We start from the raw sequence: 19,213 nt of genomic DNA, 5'->3' as shown, positions 1-19,213 counted from the left end.
CATCTGTATTGGGTTGCAACAAATTATTTTTCATTATCTATAAATCTACTCTTTATTTTGTTTGTTTATTGATAATATAATAATTTGGTTTCTGAAAGATCAGAAACTTTTACACATTCCAAAGTACAGTAGTATTTTTATATTTAATACAAAGACGTTTAATAACATAAATACAATGTGATCAACCTACATTATTTTACACAACCTCAGTTTGAGGTAAAACAACAAAAAGTTATTTAAGCTTGATATTCTCACAGCACTCTCTGAATTAAGTGCAAAGGAATAAAACTTCTCTATCAGGAGCTCTGAGATATTCAGCTGCATTCCTGAATTACGTTCAGCTATACAGACTGAGTTTCTGTTCTCAGGTTTATTTGTGAGGTCACAACTGTAATGCTCATAATAGTATTATTTTGCTGTGTTTGTCTATTTGCATATGATTTACATTACTATAGAGGGTATGAAAGAAACCTAGGTAAATAAACTGTGTGTATCAGAGAGCCAGAGAATGATCAGTCTGCCCAGGCTTATTTGCTCCTCAGGTAACTTGGTTTGGTAGGGTAGTTGTCACTGGGGCACCATTTCTACTGGGTTTATCTTTGCCTTTCATGAAAAATGTTAGCAGCTCTCCTTTCCCTTTGACATAAATGGGCCCTCTTCGGACAAAGCGGAAGCCGTACTGCTTCAGGATGTCATGGCAATCCTCCACTACCTGATGGAGATACACAAAATAAAAAATTAAAAGTTTTAAAAGGCACAGTACAAACACAGGATATTAAAATGTTGTTTTGGGTATGTGTATGTGCTATACCTGGATGTTTCCCATCACTCCAGTGGACTCCATTCTGCTGGCCACGTTGACTGTGTTGCCCCAGATGTCATAATGAGGTTTACGAGCTCCGATCACTCCAGCAAGAACTCCTCCCTTATTCAGACCTGAAGGAATCAGCATGAAAATGTGATCATACACACTTGTAATTGTACACACAAACAAACATACACAAATACACACACCCACTGACCGATTCGAAGCATGAAGTTGTTGAAGGACTGTTTATTGAGGTTGTTGAGGGTGACTTTCATAGCCAAGGCAAAATCTGCCAGATCAGAGAGGTGCTGCCAGTGCTCAATCAGTGACTGGTCCTGTGGCTGTGGAAGAGCAGTAAATAAATAAATTTACACTTATCATCATTACCACTGGCAGCACCAGATTCTGTAGATTGTTACACTTTTAACAAGATACATCTGTAGTACATATCGTGTGTCAGACCTTGTGATTGCCATATCCATTTGTGTTGCTTTCTGGTGTGAGTCCTGATGCGGCCATATAAGTGCTTCCTATTGTCTTGATCTTAGTGATGCAGCGGAACTCGTCCCTGTCCAGTAACTGGTGGAGAAAATGGACAGTAGTTAGTTAGTTTCCGTAAATCGTAGGCATTTGCAACCTCTGAAGGTTGTTCATGGTGTCATATAGAAGTTGTACTGTTAGTTCATAATGTATTCAACCAGCTGTAGAAATTCTGACAGAACTCACACTGTCAAAATCTGAGATTATCTCATTGAGAATCCTGAGACACTCAATGCCTCCATTGTTGATGCTCTCTTCAGTGTAGAAATCAGAAAAGTTGGGAATGGAAGCAAACATCACACCAATTTCATCATAAGACTGGCTGTACAGCTCCTGCAAATGACAAATGATACAATGTTAGTTTTTTCTTTGTTTTAATAAAGCTCAATGAAAACAATTTTTAGAATACACCAGAGGAGCACTAATTTGTATTTAAGAAATTGCCCACAAGATGGCACTACTATGCAATGATGAGCTGCAGGTGTCACATATATTACCTTCATTATTTTATATATATATATATATATATATATCATATAACATGCTTTTTTAATACCTCATCTCTCTTCTTAGAGCCCAGGAAGTGTTTGGCCACATGTTCGGGGAGCATGTTGGTGACCAATGCTTCGTTCCAGCGTCGCATCTCAAAGACCCTCTCCTTCTGGTCATGCACACCAATTTTCCACAGGAACAGTTTCCTGGACTGACGCTCCAACTACATACACACCCCATGAAAAGGATGAAAGTGATAGATTATTAGGACGACATTTGTAGGGCAAAAATACTATGAAAAATCTTGATAACTGCCCTGTTAACTGTTGCTGACTGTGTGATACAGACAAAGTGACTCACATTGCGGGCAAAAAAGTAGAAGCCAATCATCATAATAATAATCATTATGGTCATGAGGTACTTAGATGGCACTACATTTGCTCTGAAAACACAAAAAGAGAGGCAGAATTAGCGATAACACATAAAGGCTACTGATATTACAGTATACTGTAATTTAGAAACACCAAACAAATCAAGAAAACCTGGCAGAAACCTTCTGTACTGGCTCATCAGATTTTATTTATTCATTTGTTTTCAATAAAATTGCAAGAAAATACACAACTCATTGATTTACCCATTTCTCACCTGTAGGAGGAAAACCGTATATAGTCATACAGGTCATAGATGTCCCGCCAGCTGTAAATATTAACGGCTCCAGTTGCTGCCACAACCAGCACCATAAGGCCTAGTTTAATCAGGTGGCTGACCTGTACCAACATGGTGGTTGCAATTAGTGACGTCACAGCCATGAAGGTGTAGTGCTTTGGATTTTCTGCACAACCCCGGTCACCATATGACTCGAAGACAGGAACAGTGGTGCTGTTGTAGACCCAAAAGGACGGGGGAATACAGCTCAGCTGCAACATTAGGAATGAACTGAGTGAGTCATCTCCAGTAAACACTTATTGTAGCTATTATCTAATATCTCAGTATTAATGCCTGGGGTGAGACAGAACAATTTATTATACAAGGCCACAAAAATTATAAAAATAACACGTGCCTTAAAAAGTGACAGAATATACATTTATTTAACAAATTACTTTTATAATCCTTGTTTCAGCATGAACCTGATATGTTAATAAAATCTTTGCTAGCATAAAGGATTTAATGCCATGTTGGTTCTGATTCATCTTATTTAAATATATAAATTATGTGTTGAGAAAAAAACATGTTAGAACAGCAACAATAGTAAAAGTAAAACATGTTCACTTCTTTTTGTAAGGATGTTTTTTAAAGCGTAACTGTCACTTCCACATGACAGCCAGACAAAGAAATGAATGTTCGCTTTTGCACTTCTATTCCTGTTAGACCACAAAGGCAGCCGTGTGTGTAACAAGCTGCTCCTTTGGGGCCACTACAAATGAGCCAGAAGGCAACAAGACAGACAACTAATGGATTCCACTGGGAACATGTAGTCAGACACATAAAAAGGAGTGACAGTTTGATGAGGACAAAATGAAAACACAAACACGAAAAGAATCACTCACACTGGGGTGGATTGTATTAGATTAGATTTTGCTAATTTCCGAAATAGCCTAAACACAGACACACACATTCACAGCGTATTAGACTTTAATAATGTTTTGGAGTCATACCATGTCAGCGATCAGAGCCATAGTAAGAACAAATATGGCTGCCATAGCCCATGTGTTTCTTGCCCACCTGGTGCGATCGATCCACAATGAGAAAGACACCAATGTATTGGGAAACATCTGAAAACACAAATCATTGTCATTATCATCAACATCAAGTGTTCTTGATGCAAGCAGTAAATCACAAATGCCCAGGTAATGAGAAACAATTATATTTTTTTTGTGAATATATCCCAGAAATTAAAGAGTTTGCGCAATTAACACTTTTCAAACTTTATGCAATAAATTTAGCTCTTTCCATGGATACTTCTTGCTTTCTCACCCTAGGGAAGATGGCAGCCAGGGAGCACACTGTGAGGATTAATAGCAGTACTTCGCCTATTGCAAGAGTCACATAGTTCACAGCCAACCTGAAACAAGAACACACATTTTCATTTAGTTTCTAACAATTTATAACACACACACACACACACACACACGCAAAATATATACGATAATAGGTTCATTAATGTTCATTAATTCACTTCACACATTGTCCTACTTTTTTATAATATACATATTATTATTCACAGATGGCTAAGGAATGCATCAAAGCCTGTAAGCAATTAGCCTTCATATTAGATGTGTATTAAAGTTTTATAAACTCTATTAAGACAAAGTAATATACACTAACTCACAGTGGGTCTATGAAAATCTGCGTAGCTGTATTGAATAAGAGCACTATCATGCAGCAGCAGAACGCTGCTCCGCTTCGCTTCTCCTTCTCTGAGGAATAATGATCCTCCAGTTTCCCATCCACAAAACGCAGCGAAACAGAGTTAATCTGATGATCCTTCATTCTGGAAGGAACACAGAGAGATATGGCAACAGGGAAAAGGCATGAATAAGGGTTTGAGAAGAGAGGGAATGCATGCTTATAACTCATAAGTGAGGCAATTTCTTTGCAGTATTTTGCCATATCAGCTGTCTTTAACAGCCTTCTGATGGTGCAATCATCTCCCTCTGCTCTTATCTTCTTTTCTTACATTTGTTGAGTTTCTCTCTCCAGAAGCTCCTGCTGTAGTCGTTTGTTTATCCCTTGTTCCTCACCCGTATTATTTGTCTGGGGTTATTATTGGGGGAAAAAACACATCAGAGAGGTGTACTCATGAGTTTTAAAAAAAAAATCTTTGCACATTAAATGGTACTGAGAATTATGTGTGTGTTTCTAATATCAATAGCACTCTTTGCCCATTTGTACTAATGTGTGACTCAGGTTTATACATGACAATGAATAAAGACATTTATAAAAATTAACCTCCTCTTTAGACTCAGTGGGTGTGGACTGGGCTGAGGCTGCGTTCCCATTGGCTGCAGTAGTGTTGATCAACTGGTTTGAATTCACTTTAGGCATTATTACAGATGTCTGAGGGAGGAGAAGCAGGAAAAAACGTGTTAATGTTACATAAATAAAAAAGAAACATGAAAAATTAGCTACTTTACACTGTTTTTAATTCAAGCAACCATTGGTCTGTTAGTTATTAACCTCGAGGTCTCAAAGAAATGGGGGTGTTTTTGAAAAATAAAACGAGAATAGCAATAAAACCACTCACATTCCCATTGATCTCATTTGCCTCCTTTTTAGGCACTAGAACCAACCAAGTCTCGATGCCCTTCTCCATCAGGTACTCGCATCTTTCTCCACCGTTTCCCGGCTCCAGATCAAATTCACCGTGCAGACTGTCCTTTGTGGTTTGGGAAATATGCACTCTCCTGTGTAGCGCACAAGTTTAAAAGTAAAATAAGTAACATAATTTGATTGTCTGCCATCACTGTAGGACAAAGTATTTTTTTTTGTACCCAGGAATCCCTCCAGACTCCATCTTGTTGGCTACAGTGACATCTGTGGACCAAACGTCAAACTGCCATCTCTTTTGCCCGAGGACTCCTCCTAGCACGGTGCCTGTGTGGACGCCCACACGCATGTCCACTTCTGTTTTAGTTTTTTCTCGCACATACCTAGAACAACAGGGAAAAGTGAAAATCATTAATTACTGTCTTGAATATGTCCTTGCCATTTCCTGTATTGATAACATCTCTTCCCCTCACTAGTGAAGCATTCGTCCTACCTCTGCACTGTTTCTGATTGGTTTTATTCATTTTAACTGCGAAAGTAAGGTCACTACTTACGAGATAGCATCTACCATTGATAGACCCATCATTATGGAGCAGGCCGCATGGTCTTCTCTGAAATCAGGAAGCCCACAGATGCAATAGTAACAGTCTCCAAGGATCTTAATCCTCAGTTGGTGATGTTGCTGTAAAATGTACAGATGATTTAAGTGAGTGCTGCAAAGCAAAACACTGTCGATACCTGAACAGAAGATTTTGGCAGAAATTACTATCAAGAAGGTAGAAAAAATATATATTTGTCAGATAATACATGGTCAGTAATACCATCGATGTTATTCGATCACTGTTATGATCTTATTAACAATCTAAGATGTTTGATGAGACTCACTGCTGCCAGTTTATCAAAGCGGGCAAACAGTTCATTAAGCAGCTTTACGAGCTCCTGGGCACTACAGGCTGAGGACAGCTGAGTGAAGCCCACGATGTCGGCAAACAGGATACTGCAATGACAATGCAGATGTTGCAATGTAAAAGTTAAAAAGTTATAAAAACTTTTAACACCTTCACACATAGATAATTCTGTGAACCTGACCTGACGTTTTCATGGCGGTACATGTACATAGTGTTGAACTGCTGCTGCTGCTGGACTTCTTTCTGATTGGCCTGGTTCTTCATGCCCTGCAGCATCTCATCCGCTATGTGCTTGGGCAGGATTGACAGTAATAGTTCCTCCTACATCCAGGAAACAGTCAAGGAAAGTAACGTCAGTAATGACAGAAAGAATAAACTGTTCTGTGTGGGGAGCTAAAGGGATCCTCAAGAGATCCTGTCAAATGGGAATTTGGCATTTTGGGAATTTCATCTCGTCTTTTGCTCGCAGTCTCTTCCTGTTTCGCCATCCTCAGCGACATATCATATCACCACTTCAACCTCTGCCTAAACAGCTCTCACAGGTCTGCTTTTTTTTATTCCTCAAATGGTCACAGTCAGGATAGTGGAAAGAATGACGTGAGATTGCACTGAATTAAATAATTAAATGAATAACATCAAGTTTGGAGACAGTGTAGGTTAGATTATCTTTGACTTCAATAAAGTTCTCAGATTCGTCTTTAAATGGTGAAGGATTTTGAAATGAGAAGAAACACATAATAGCATAAAATACCTGTAAAGGCAATGTGATATAAATAACCACAATTTGATTGTGACTAAAAAAAATTATATTTGAATACAGTTAGACAATATATAAAAAGCAGGACAGCAGCAAATACCCAACAGTAATATTGGAACACAAATAGAGGTAATACATGTGAATAGAATAAAGACAGGATAACATAAAAAAAATAAAAATTGATGACTTTAAACTATCACATCATATCTTTCCATAAGTTTGGTAAATGTTGTGGTGGTTGTCAGAGAGCTTAAGGTGACCGTATTGTGTCTGGTCCCTGACGGTGTTTCTGTTGGTGAAAACAACCACCTGTCAACCTATTAGCCCTGAGCTGCGCAAAACACACGATAATTAGACAGCACACAGTTCAACTTCCCAGGTGAATTTGTGCTTACATATGCAAGGAAGACAGAGGCATCTTGACACCTTTTTCAGTCTTTTTTTTTAAATCCGGGAATCTGCATGTTATATCAATAATTTGCCCCATTCATGGGTAAGAAATAATAATAAAACGAACTGAAGTTTTAATGATTTTACTTAAAACACTCTCAAATGCAACACCTGCAATTTCACACAAACATTTACTAAATCTTCTAAATCACATACAACTTTCAACTTTAAAACTTGCCTAATCTACACAAATTTAATATAAACTTAAACAGTCTTTCAGAATATTCAAATGCAACTATTTGATTTTGATTGTGGTCTATCTAACAAATCAGGGTCCTCATATGAAATGCAGTTCTGGCATAACACTACAGAAACAGGAGCACTCTTCATGGGTCCACACTGAACCCAAATCCAACCTGGACGGCTATTAGCGAACAGTCTCCCCTATGTGTTTGTCCAAAATAACAAAATGTATTATCTAGTAAGGAATGCATAGTTACTGTACTTGTGTTTACCTGCTGAGTGCTCTGCTCCTCCAGTGTGAGTTTGACCTCTAGTGACTGTCGTGCTTCCAGGAAGGCTGTCCTGTACTTCCTGTCTGCCATGTAGTACGACATGACACCCACTATGACTGCACACAGGTACAGCATGATGTTGGCTAGGAGCTGAAGAGATGAACAGAGAATGTAGGCTTGTGTGTGGATAGGGTCACTTTTTGGCAACTGTCTAGGATGCACAGTTCAGACAATGAATTGTTGCTGGTATGAACTTCTAGAAACTTCTAGATTTTAATATTTTGAAACTGACCATTGTAGTTTTTAGATGAATTATGTATTTCTTGCATAAACACCTTGAGAGACAGATGTAATTGACAGTTTAGAAACATGACATTGTTTTTGACCAAGATGCTACATTTATTCAAAGAGAAGTTATGATTGGACTGGCCTTTCACAATAAAAGCAACACAATTTATATGCAATGCAGATATAGCGCAAAATTATGAAAAAAGATAAATTAAGAGTAAGTTTTAAAAAAGCAGCAATTGCAAGCTTGGGTTTAAAATATATTTCAATTTAAACAAAAATCGTTACTTTTTTAATGTCACTCTTTGCATTTTAATTTAAACTTGGGGTGATCAGGTGGACAAGGTGAAGCTTGAGTTAAGAAACAACAGAGAAAAGGCAAAAAAAAAAAAAGGTATTTTTTATGACAAATATTTCTTATCTCTTATGATACCTGGGATTCCCTTTGGTCCTAAATTAAAGTGTGGACGTGTAATACCACTCTCTTCCCTTTGCATTTCCACTTCCTCCTCATTTCTTTCTAAGCCTGTATGACCATCTTTTACACTTTGCCCTCCTCCATCATCATTTGTCACTTTACTGAGGTGCCATAGTTACCTGTCTCGCCAGCATGGCCCCCTGCAGGTTGACACCAGACCTTTGAGTGACAGTCACCCCCAAAACCAGCGTTTGTATCCCGCAGGAGAGAGCCGTGAGCAGCAGCAGGGGCAGCAGGTCCAGTGGCAGAGTCAAAAAACTGGAGAAACTGAAAAAGGCCTGCCAGCCCACAGAGTCACTGGCATGGGGGTAGCGCTCGTTGTTCAGTCCCATGTAACATAAGACGTGGACGCTCACCAGCAGCCACAGCATGTATGCAAACGCTCTGTGTGAAACAAGCGACGCGTGCAGCTTTTGCAACCAGCACAGCAGGTAGAGCGCGGTGTCCGCGGCCAGCCCCACAGCCGCGATCACCAACATCGCCAGTTTGTCCTCAGTGTACACCACCGCGCACATGATGATGATGAAGCTGTTGAAAAGAGCAGCAAACATCATAAACACCAGCAGGTTCTCTTGTCTCTGCCGACGAAAGTAGCTCTGATAGAGCCTCTCCAATGACTCGGGCGTAAAGATGAGGCGCACTGCGCGCGGCAGGCACCGGCAGCATCTGGACTGGAGTACGGTCACCTCACGCGTCCGACCCGCTCCGTGAACCGGATCACTGTGCACCTGCCCTGAATACTCCACAGAGTACTCTGCAGACTGCTCCGCGTCTGTTGTTTGGATCCGGTTCAGAGACATTTTTGCTTATTAATGATAATCCACTTGGTGAATGTAATACTGTGTTAGTATTCCTGAAGTGCGCCGAATGGCAAAATCCATGGAAAAATAGTATTGTGCCCCACCTTTGTGCTACTCTTGGAGATAATTACATGATCAAAGTTTTTAATGGTGCAAAAAATAAAGAAATAAATAAAACACATCCAGTCAAAACCTGTTTAGTGAATAAAATATTTCCATTCCAGTGTGTCAAATAACACTTCAACACAGCTCCAGCAACTAGTTTTTACCATATGTCCATGAAAATCTCTTACCTTTAGAATTTATTACCATATCTCTTCATGTAATTATTTTGTTGTTTGCTCCATAAAAAATAGAGAACTTTCCAAGCGCCTCTTATTCCCAGGTTGAACCTCAGGTAGTTATCCATTTCAAAGTAACATATCATCTTTTCATTGAAGTTAAATGACTGTAAGTGGGTGGAATAAGATATCCTGATGTAAAAATCTTTTTTTTTTTAATAGTCAGTGCTCCACCAGATAATCTACTGAGGTGTTTGTCTGTCTGTGGATATTATTCTTTATTTCTCCTCCCACTCCCCCTCCTTTTTCTAAACACCAAGTCCTCTGTTACTGTTGCTAAGATGAAACCAAAGTAACTACAGGCTTGAAATCACGTCTTGGGAAATGTGACAGTGATGCTGTGAAGAGGAGGAAAAGGGAACATTAAAGCTGCTCTGCCAAATGTCAACTAATTGATCATTCATGTTATTCTCTAGTGCTTAATGGCATCAGTGCGATATTTCCTCAGAGAAGAAGTTATCGCCAACTCTTCTCTCTTTTATGCACTGGTGGTCACAATAATAGATATTTAAGACACAACTGGTAGATTTGATCTATATGTTTTTACTTTAAAGCAGTAGATCTGAAAAAAATCAGCATATCTTGAAGTACCAGAATACACAAACACAAACACACACACACACACAAATTGAATAAGAAAGATCTAATCTCATGTGTTAATCAGTCTCTGTGTGCCCTTGCTGTTGATGGTGATTTTCCTATTATTCCACCCAGAATATTTCCCAAAGCCAACAATATGGCTACCAGAGCTCCCACAGTCCCCAGTCTCCCCAGAGCTGCGGTCCCTAACACTGCAGCCCCAAGTGCCCCTGCTCCAATCGGTGCTGCTGCTGCGGTTACCGTTTCCATGCCGATTCCTTTAATTAGATCTGGCCCTGTGAGAAGGCCCCTTTGTAGAGTCACCTGAGTGTGGAATGGGCTCTTTGGTGCACCCAGAATAAATGCACCCACTGCAACAAGCAGGATGCTTATAAGTTCTGATGTTGTCAGAGAAGTTGTTTTCCATGTTGCACCTCCTGTGGCCAGAAATGTACCACCAGCTACTGAACCTAAAACTGCTAAAGTTGAATTTCTAGACCTGAATGCTTGTTTTGCTGCAACACTTGCAGCTCCAAGTGACACCCCTGCAGCTGTAGCTACTCCTAATGCTCCCCCCAAGCTACTTCTGGCCCCCAGAGAAAAGCCCAATTGCAGAATAGCTCTCAAGGCCACTGATGACATTATAGCAACTCCCACAGAGACCTTTCCAGCCACTTCAGGCCCCACCCCAACCATGGCCACAGTTCCCAGGCCAGCTCCGACCAGTGCTGCAGATAGAAACGCCACCCAGAGGACCGACCGCAACATCAAAACCACCTCTGCTTCTGACCCTTCTCCTGCTCTGCCTGCTACTAAACCTATAGAAAATCCCAGTATTCCCACAAAAACAGAGTAGAAGAATATCCTTTCCAGCATTCTGCACCCAGTTTTAGACTTTGGTCTTTGTGGCAACCTCTCTGTCAGTGCTTTTCGTAGGGCATAAAGTACACAGATAGTAAATCCCATAGTGAAGAGTCCAAGCATGACACCCATCCTTCCATATACAACGCTCACATAGAGAGTGGTGAAGATGATTAGCAGCGCTGTGGTCATGTCATTTATATTAGAATATGAGTAGACTACAAGGACCAGAATGCCTTGGGCTGCGATGTAGATCCATGGTGGAAGGATGCCCACTAATACTCCAGTAGTCACAGCACCCACCACAACAGTGGCCCCTGTCGTGGCCTCTGCCAACCATGAAAATCCCACTCCAACATTGGTCCATAGCTTCATTGCGATAGCGGTGAGGAGGAAACCACATCCCAGAGAAATGAGCACCGAGGTGAACACGAGGCATGAGGCCACTACACCGACACCTGTAGAACCAGCTCGCCCAGCAGCCAGGGTTGCTGCCGAGAGCAGGCCGCCATCATCAGTCAATGTGTGCTCAACTGCAAATAATGCAGCTTCTCCAAATGCCAAACCTGCTGCTGCACCTTTCAGGATTGTCGTTACCATGCCAGAAACACCTGGAAGAGGTAAAGACACAGGGATTTTCAGTTTTCATCTGAATTGTTTTATTTTCATTTTACTTGGTTAATACAAAAACCCATTACATAGTAAATTTTACATTAGTATATATATATATATATATATATATATATATATATATATATATACATATATATATTTATGCTATGGTAATGCTGCTTTTACTTACTTAAGGATATGACTACTTCTTCTACCACTAACATGCACAGACTGTCACTTGTCACTTTAAGAAGAAAGGGAAACAGTTGAACGGCTCCATGCTGAAACTTTAAACCAGGAAGTATCTCTTAACTACAAAACAACAACAAACATTTCAACAGGCCATCTCGTTACTTATATACCAGTGTCACTGCAACTGATTCCCTGTAAAATGACGATTTATGCTTTGTTTGCACTCATGCTTTTTTTTGTTTGGTTAATTTTAGAAATCAACACTGCAGCTCAAAGACATAACTGCAGCTTTCAGATCCTGTTTAAATACCAACTCTGTTAAAAATGTACAGTTATGCTGTTCCTGTGACCAGATTTTGCAGTGTATTTCTGAATCACTCTTACCTAGACTTGTTTCTGCCATGTCTCCCTGTGTACCTAGTTTGTGTAGTCAGCTTTTCTTCTTCTTTTACAGCAGCTGGCATCCTTCATGACATTACTGCCCCCTACTGGACATAAATGTGCATTTATTTAGATTTGTGTAATTTCCATTAACAGTGCCCATATTTAAATACACTTTCAATAACGGCTTCTTCTTGTTCTGTTTTCTGCAGCTTTGTGATCATCGTCTTTCTTTCTACTGTACATTTCCTACATGACTTGACTACATGCTGTGTTGCCTCTGCCTCCTGACACGATGAATAGGTTTAGTACAGTATATACAATCATCCATCTACTTGTTATTACTTGCTCTTTCCTACTTTAACCCTCTATTTCATATTATACCTATTTTATTATGAACTGTGTGTAAATTACATAATTTTATTACACTACCTCAGTACTGTTTCCACTGGGACACTTTCACTGTGATTGACTATTGTTGTTGAGTTGTTGTTACCTGTTTAATACTTTTAAGTGTTTGGAAAAACATAGAATTTAAGTGGCATTGAAGTGTTCTCATTACACATCCAGCGGCTCATTTGTAGCCCTTGTACTGCAGTATTGTGCTACTGAATACAAATGAGTAATACCTAGTCTCTGCAGTAGGAAAATAATTGCTGTTCTCCTCCTCAGATTTTTGACTGATTGCTTTCACTGACAACATCACAACACTGACATTGTGGTGGGTTTGTCGTTGCACCTTAAACTAAACCTCCTCCAGTTCTATAATGGTGGTAAGCTCAATAGATCTGTTTATTGGAGGTCAAAGGACACATTTATGTTACCCTTATCTTTAACAGGCTTTAGGTTATAGTCAGAAAAGCTGTAAACTGGGATACACAGTGTTTCAAGTAGCATGAAATCTGAACAGCTGATTGTCAAATAAACTGATTATAGATTATTACTATTTCTTAGAGGCCTCCTGCTGCTTCTATTGAACCATTTGCTGTAGTCTGTCTTAAGCTTGAGGAGGATGACAGCCACTGCTGTGCTTTGTTTAAAGTTTAAAGTGTTTAAAGTTCCATTGGATAATAAATGAAAGTGTTTAAGAAAAATCATTTTGATTAGAAATGATGCTGTGAATTATTTCACATAAAACCTTTTCACAAATTCAACAGAGATGCTGTTCTGATTAGATATTGGGGCTTCAGACCAAAAACGATTTTCAGTGTGTAGTTTTTGACACTTAAAAATAGGATACTATGTTTTTGCATTATGTATTTGTTTATTAAAAGTGACCTATTTAGAACATGGTTTCAGTTCAGCTTCTGAGATTTCACGGCTCATGTTTTCCTTCTGTGGTGACAAACCTTCAGCTTTCACTTCTCATTTGCTCTGAACTTTGAGTTAGACATTTTGTGCTGACATTTATTGTTTTGTACCATAATGTTCAAAATGTGAATGAATGACGAATATATATGTGATATTTACCATGAGTGTAACATTGTACATATACTGATTCAGCATAGTTCATAAAGATTTTGCAGGCTGTAATTCATAACTCTATTAATGGTTATTAACAATTCACTAATTCTTTATTGATCAGTTATTAGGAACAGTATTTGGGTTGCCAGGTTGTTGAGTAATCCTCTACTAGCATGACACTTTGCTTGTCTTTTTATTAGCTCTGTAATTTGTAGGAAATCTGGACCCGAAATACATTCAGAAACATTGTAGAAGATTTTATTTATACTATACTAAACTCAGTAATTAGTAAGTGATTTATCAAACATTAATAACTTTGTTCTACAACACTAGCGCTCAGGAAAAGGTGTAATTGGAAACAAAGCATCTGATCTAAGTAAAATTTCATGAAACCTTTGGGACTTTCCTCTCCAGCTTCCTGCTCCGTGGTCAGCTGACAGACCCGCTATGTCACGTGACTGGCGCTTCCTCTCCTCGAAGCGGTTTATTCTTTCACTGTAGAGTTTATTATAAAGACGGAGCAGCGAGAGGACCAGAGCAGAGTAACTTTAAGTAAGTTTTGCTTTTCGCAGATTCAAATATATGAAAATTTTCGAGCGAACATCGGCAAAAATTTTTAAACGTATTAATGTATGTTAAATTTTTATACACATCGTCTTACAGTGAACGCATCCTTATTAATATTGTGTTTTCTTTGCTAATGCACGTTTTCTACATGAATCATCCATGTTGTAAGAACTGTATTTGACTGGGTGTCGACTGAGTCAGCTGGTATGTTAAAGACTACAATGGAAGAAGCTGGTTCTTTCAGCTGCAGTCACACCCAGTCAGTTGAGACTCATCAGGTGTATGTGTGTGAGAGGTGCCTGCAGTTTGTCTCTCATAATACAGCCTATGAGTATTCAGAGGATGGCTGTCGTGAAAAACAGCCTCATGTTCATTAAACACGTTAATAAAGAAAAAATGTTTGGTGATTTTGACTGTAGGCCTATGAATGAGGCATCTTTCATTTGGCGTTTGGTGTCATCTGATTGAACAGAATTCTTTGTTTTGCAGAGATGCATTTTACTGTGATTGTATTTGCCTCTGCGCTCTCTGTGATCACCTTCGCCCTCGACAATGGACTGATGAGGACCCCTCCAATGGGCTGGCTGGCGTGGGAGCGATTTCGCTGTGACATTGACTGTGAACATGACCCAAAGAACTGCATCAGGCAAGTAATATGAAAATGGTACACTGTCATGTCCAGTTACAGCAATTTTCATGCTCTAATCTTTGAAATTTTTAAAATATATTTGCTATTAAGTATTTATATAAAATCTGTGTTCCTCCATCTCATGAGAAATTTCGGTCTTTCTTCCAGTGAGAGTCTGTTCATAGACATGGCAGACAGACTCGCAGAGGATGGCTGGAGGGAACTGGGATATGTTTATGTGAACATAGATGACTGCTGGTCGTCCAAAGAGAGAGACCAGCAGGGACGGCTGCAGGCTGACCCAAAGAGGTATGGAATAAACCGTTCGTACACACACACCCAGCACCCGCTGTTGCTCACTGCAAACACTAATCTTTAACTAATCCTTCCAGTCAATAAACCTGTATAGAAGGTGTGACATTGTGACAGTCATATGACTAAGAAAAAAACCTGTATAATATGGAGCACAAGAACAATACAGACACTGAAGACCGTGGAAGGAAGGTATCATAAATATACAACTACATACAATATACACTTCACTTTTATATACGCTGTACATGGAACAGTAAAGGTGTAACAATTGGCAAAATTCTTAGTAACATTTTAAACATTATAGTAACATCATTTGAAGCTAATTTGATATAATTTTGAGCGAGCATAAAAGTAGTCCCCAACACTTGGATTTAACATGTATGTCTTTTCAGTCTTTCACAAGACTCAACATTATAAAAGAGACATCTCATAAAATAATGTGGCATTTCATTTGATCCACACTTGGGTGACATTGTAACCTTTCAGGTTCCCTGGTGGCATCCATAAGCTGGCACGCTACATGCATGACCGGGGTCTCAAACTGGGGATCTATGGGGACATGGGGACCCTCACCTGTGGGGGCTACCCTGGCACTCCACTGGACAAGATCGAGATAGATGCTCAAACCTTTGCAGAATGGGAGGTGGATATGTTTAAATATGACGGCTGCTGGTCTAATGCCACAGAGCAGGAACAAGGTATGACTAGACGTGCCTTTTATTGTGTTGTTATTGAGATGCTGCTGATTTGACCTGGTTTGAGTTGTGTTTCTCTATTGGACAGGTTACCCTCTCATGTCAAAGGCTTTAAATGCTACAGGGCGTCCCATTGGCTACTCCTGCAGTTGGCCTGCCTACCAGGGAGGGCTGCCACCCAAGGTATAATCAGTTGCTAATCATATCTTAAATGATTTATTTTCTATTTCAATATTCAGGCCTGACAATTTGACAGATTTTATTTCATTGAAAAGATTTTTTTTCCAGCAGGCTTAGACTCTGTTGTGAGGATTACATTCTAATACTTAAAGTCCATCGCTAATAGTTTTAGTTTTTCACCAAGAGTAACTGTTTTGTTTTCAGGTAAATTACTCTCAGTTGGGTGAGATCTGCAACCTGTGGCGTAACTATGGCGACATAGATGACTCTTGGGACAGCATCCTAAACATTATTGACTGGTTCTTTGAGAACCAGGAAGTCCTGATACCTGCAGCTGGACCTGGACGATGGAATGACCCTGATATGGTTTGTTATAATAACTGAAATATATTTCTATGTTTACTGTTTTACATGATCTGACAGTAAAGTTAGGAATGACTAATAGTAAAAATGAAAGAAAACACTTTCTTAAGCATATGGAAACAGATCTTCTTACTGACAAAAAAATTAACTTCCATTATAAAATGATAAAATGTATTTAAGGAAAATTAATAGTCCTTGTAAGGACCTTCAGGTATAGTACCAGACCCTGTTTTAACAGGCAAAATACAGAAAATATATATCTCATATCATCTTTTTGTTCAGATATTCTTTGATTTTGTTTTTCCATTGTGAGTCAGAAAAGTGCTACACCGATGAAATTCTTCCATTTTGTTTCATCTCTGTTTTTTTTTTTTGTTTTTTTTTTTTACCTCCACAGCTGATTATTGGTGACTTTGGTCTCAGCATCGACCAGTCTCGTACTCAGATGGCTCTGTGGGCGATTATGGCTGCTCCTCTTTTCATGTCCAATGACCTGCGCACCATCAACAGCAGGGCCCGCAGCATCCTGCAGAACAAAATGGTCATTGGCATCAACCAGGATCCCATGGGCATTCAGGGAAGACGGATTTTAAAGGTGATACATTTTGCGTGGACTTTACAAATTCTTGCAAATGCTGAAGATGAGTTTTGACTTATTTTGTTTATTTTACTTTACTTTTCCGATTTATGCTCTTCACATAGTTAATGTTTTTGTCCATTTACTTTCTGCCAGGAGAAGAGTGGCATTGAAGTGTTCTGGCGCCCTCTGTCAAACAATGCCAGCGCCTTGGTGTTCTTCAGTCGTCGTAATGACATGCCCTACCGCTACCCTACAACCCTGAGCAAACTTAACTACACTACTGGCAGCTACAAGGTTTGTCTTTAAAAGGCTTCTAGACAGTCAGATGATGTTGCATTCAGCTGGTTTGATTCTTACCTTTCAGGGGGAACACTGTGATATTGCTGAGAGTGCTCTGTCAATCTCAGGCCCAGCAGTAATCGAGTCCCACACAGGATTCTATTCTTGATCAATAACTCTTCAGATTTTACATAAATAGCATTAGTCCTCCCAGTCAACACTAAGGAGTATGCCACATGTGTCACCCCAACGCAGGCTCTGATTATTATTTAGTTTGTTTGTTATTTAAATGCTATCCGGGGCACAGTAGGGTGGTGGTTAGTACTGTCACCTAACAACAAGAAGGTTCTAGGTTTGGATCCCATTCGATTCCCACTGGAGCCTTTCTGGGTGGAGTTTCCATGTTCTTCTTGTGTTTACGTGGGATTCCTCTGGGTACTACACTTCCTCTCAGTCCAAAGACATGCAGGTTGGGGTTAGTTAGTCTCATCATAGACTGGAAATCTGTTCAGGGTATACCCTGGCTATTGCCCAATTTCACTTGGGATTGGCTCCATCCCCCACGTGACCCTGGATATTTTTGTATACAGGTTGTGTACTTGCCTGAAAAAGAGCTCAACATCAACAACACTACCCACCTGATATATTGGACAGTAGTGTTGGTGCACTTGACACACAATAAAATACCTCTCTGCATGTTGGTGATTGCTAACCAAATAAATATTATGATATTGCAACAGGAGAATCACTTCATTTCTGTTTATTTCTACTGTTCCTCAGATCTTTGACGTCTTCACTGACAAGACCACAATGCTGAAAGACTCCACTGAGTTTGTAGTGTCAGTGAACCCCACAGGTGTCGTCATGTGGTATATCTCTGCACCTGCCAAACCGAACCACCACCAGTTCTATAAACGTGGCAAACCTCAGGGATCTGCCTATCATTATGATGATGAAAACACCATTCCTTTATTCCTCTAACTGCTCAGGACTGAACATTATGATTTAAATCATCAGCTTCTGCTTCAGTACAGAATATCTGATAGTGTTACCTATCAGAACATCACATAACCATCATCTGGTCCCCAAAGGATTTATTTCTCTATAAACCGTAAAGTGCCAATGACTAAATTAGGTTATCATCAACAGCTGAGCACTATCTCTTCCATGAATCACTGTGAGCTCAGGGACAATTGCTTGCATCCAGATATATCACTAATCTAAAGTAATCTGTGAACCTTCGCTCAAATTATGCATTTGCAGTTCCAATACTGACCAAGTGAATGGATCCAAAACATAGCACACTTCATAGTCAGATACAAAGAGTGTTTCTGTACTTCATAGAGCGTGAGCAGAGTAGGACCAATTCTCAAAAGTCTCCTGCTTCTGAATGAAGCAGGGTGTTGTGTGTTTGGGCTGCTTTAAAAGTCATAAGACACGATGTTAAAGACCACTGCCATGCTGGTTTTAGTGAATATGTTGATCTAAATTGTGTTTTGTTTAAAGAATAATTCTTTGATTCTGTCATGATCCAGCTTTTGCACTGCTCAGGATAAATATTTTGACTGTGTGTTTTTGTAAGAAATTGTTTTGTAAATGTAATTACTGAAATAAACGAAATAAACCATCTTGACCTAGCATTATCTCTCATTATCTCATTATCTCGCTCTTCTGGGATCGCGTTTGTTGTTCAGCCTTTCTTAAAATAAATGAACACACACAGCAAGAGTGTGCTCCTTTAGGAGTTTTGGAACAAGGTCCCATCAGTGATTACATGTTATGTCAGTGCTTCAACTTGGGACAATTACATGTTTTACTGGAGTGACCTTAACCCAAAGACTCTGAAGGATTCTGTCTAATACAGAGACATTTGAGGCTCAAACAGTTCACACACACACACACACACATGTATGAACATGGTACATTTTTACAA

The 19,213-nt window shown here is 39.5% G+C and overlaps 2 protein-coding genes across 3 annotated transcripts; one reads left to right on the top strand and one right to left on the bottom strand.

Annotated features, from left to right (window-relative positions):
• Positions 1–69: 69 nt before the first annotated feature.
• On the bottom strand, positions 70–12,318 carry LOC113137416 (adenylate cyclase type 3-like). Of its 2 annotated transcripts, none has more exons than XM_026319038.1 (21): positions 12,213–12,318; positions 8,563–11,635; positions 7,678–7,827; positions 6,197–6,336; positions 5,993–6,104; positions 5,662–5,789; positions 5,332–5,490; positions 5,085–5,244; positions 4,790–4,897; positions 4,518–4,594; positions 4,170–4,331; positions 3,815–3,902; positions 3,496–3,612; positions 2,486–2,757; positions 2,201–2,282; positions 1,905–2,063; positions 1,535–1,681; positions 1,271–1,387; positions 1,023–1,149; positions 812–936; positions 70–712 (listed from the first exon to the last, which is right to left on the bottom strand). In XM_026319038.1, the coding sequence occupies exons 2-21, from the start codon at positions 9,241–9,243 to the stop codon at positions 539–541; spliced, it is 3,285 nt and encodes a 1,094-aa protein (XP_026174823.1). In that variant the 5' UTR covers positions 9,244–11,635; positions 12,213–12,318; the 3' UTR covers positions 70–538. The 2 variants fall into 2 exon arrangements, with proteins under 2 accessions (XP_026174823.1, XP_026174824.1); XM_026319039.1 differs by lacking the exon at positions 12,213–12,318 and adding an exon at positions 11,827–11,966.
• Positions 12,319–14,088: 1,770 nt separating this feature from the next.
• On the top strand, positions 14,089–18,915 carry LOC113137675 (alpha-N-acetylgalactosaminidase-like). Its single transcript, XM_026319519.1, has 9 exons — positions 14,089–14,225; positions 14,730–14,886; positions 15,037–15,177; positions 15,670–15,881; positions 15,967–16,061; positions 16,263–16,424; positions 16,819–17,016; positions 17,155–17,295; positions 18,061–18,915. Exons 2-9 carry the CDS (start codon positions 14,732–14,734, stop codon positions 18,259–18,261), a joined length of 1,305 nt encoding a protein of 434 aa, XP_026175304.1. The 5' UTR covers positions 14,089–14,225; positions 14,730–14,731; the 3' UTR covers positions 18,262–18,915.
• Positions 18,916–19,213: the final 298 nt, after the last annotated feature.

This window comes from Mastacembelus armatus, chromosome 24 (assembly GCF_900324485.2).
Source record: "Mastacembelus armatus chromosome 24, fMasArm1.2, whole genome shotgun sequence".
NCBI lineage: Eukaryota > Metazoa > Chordata > Actinopteri > Synbranchiformes > Mastacembelidae > Mastacembelus > Mastacembelus armatus.
The sequence above is the reverse complement of the archived record's forward strand: the minus strand, read 5'-3'. Positions and strand labels throughout refer to the sequence as shown.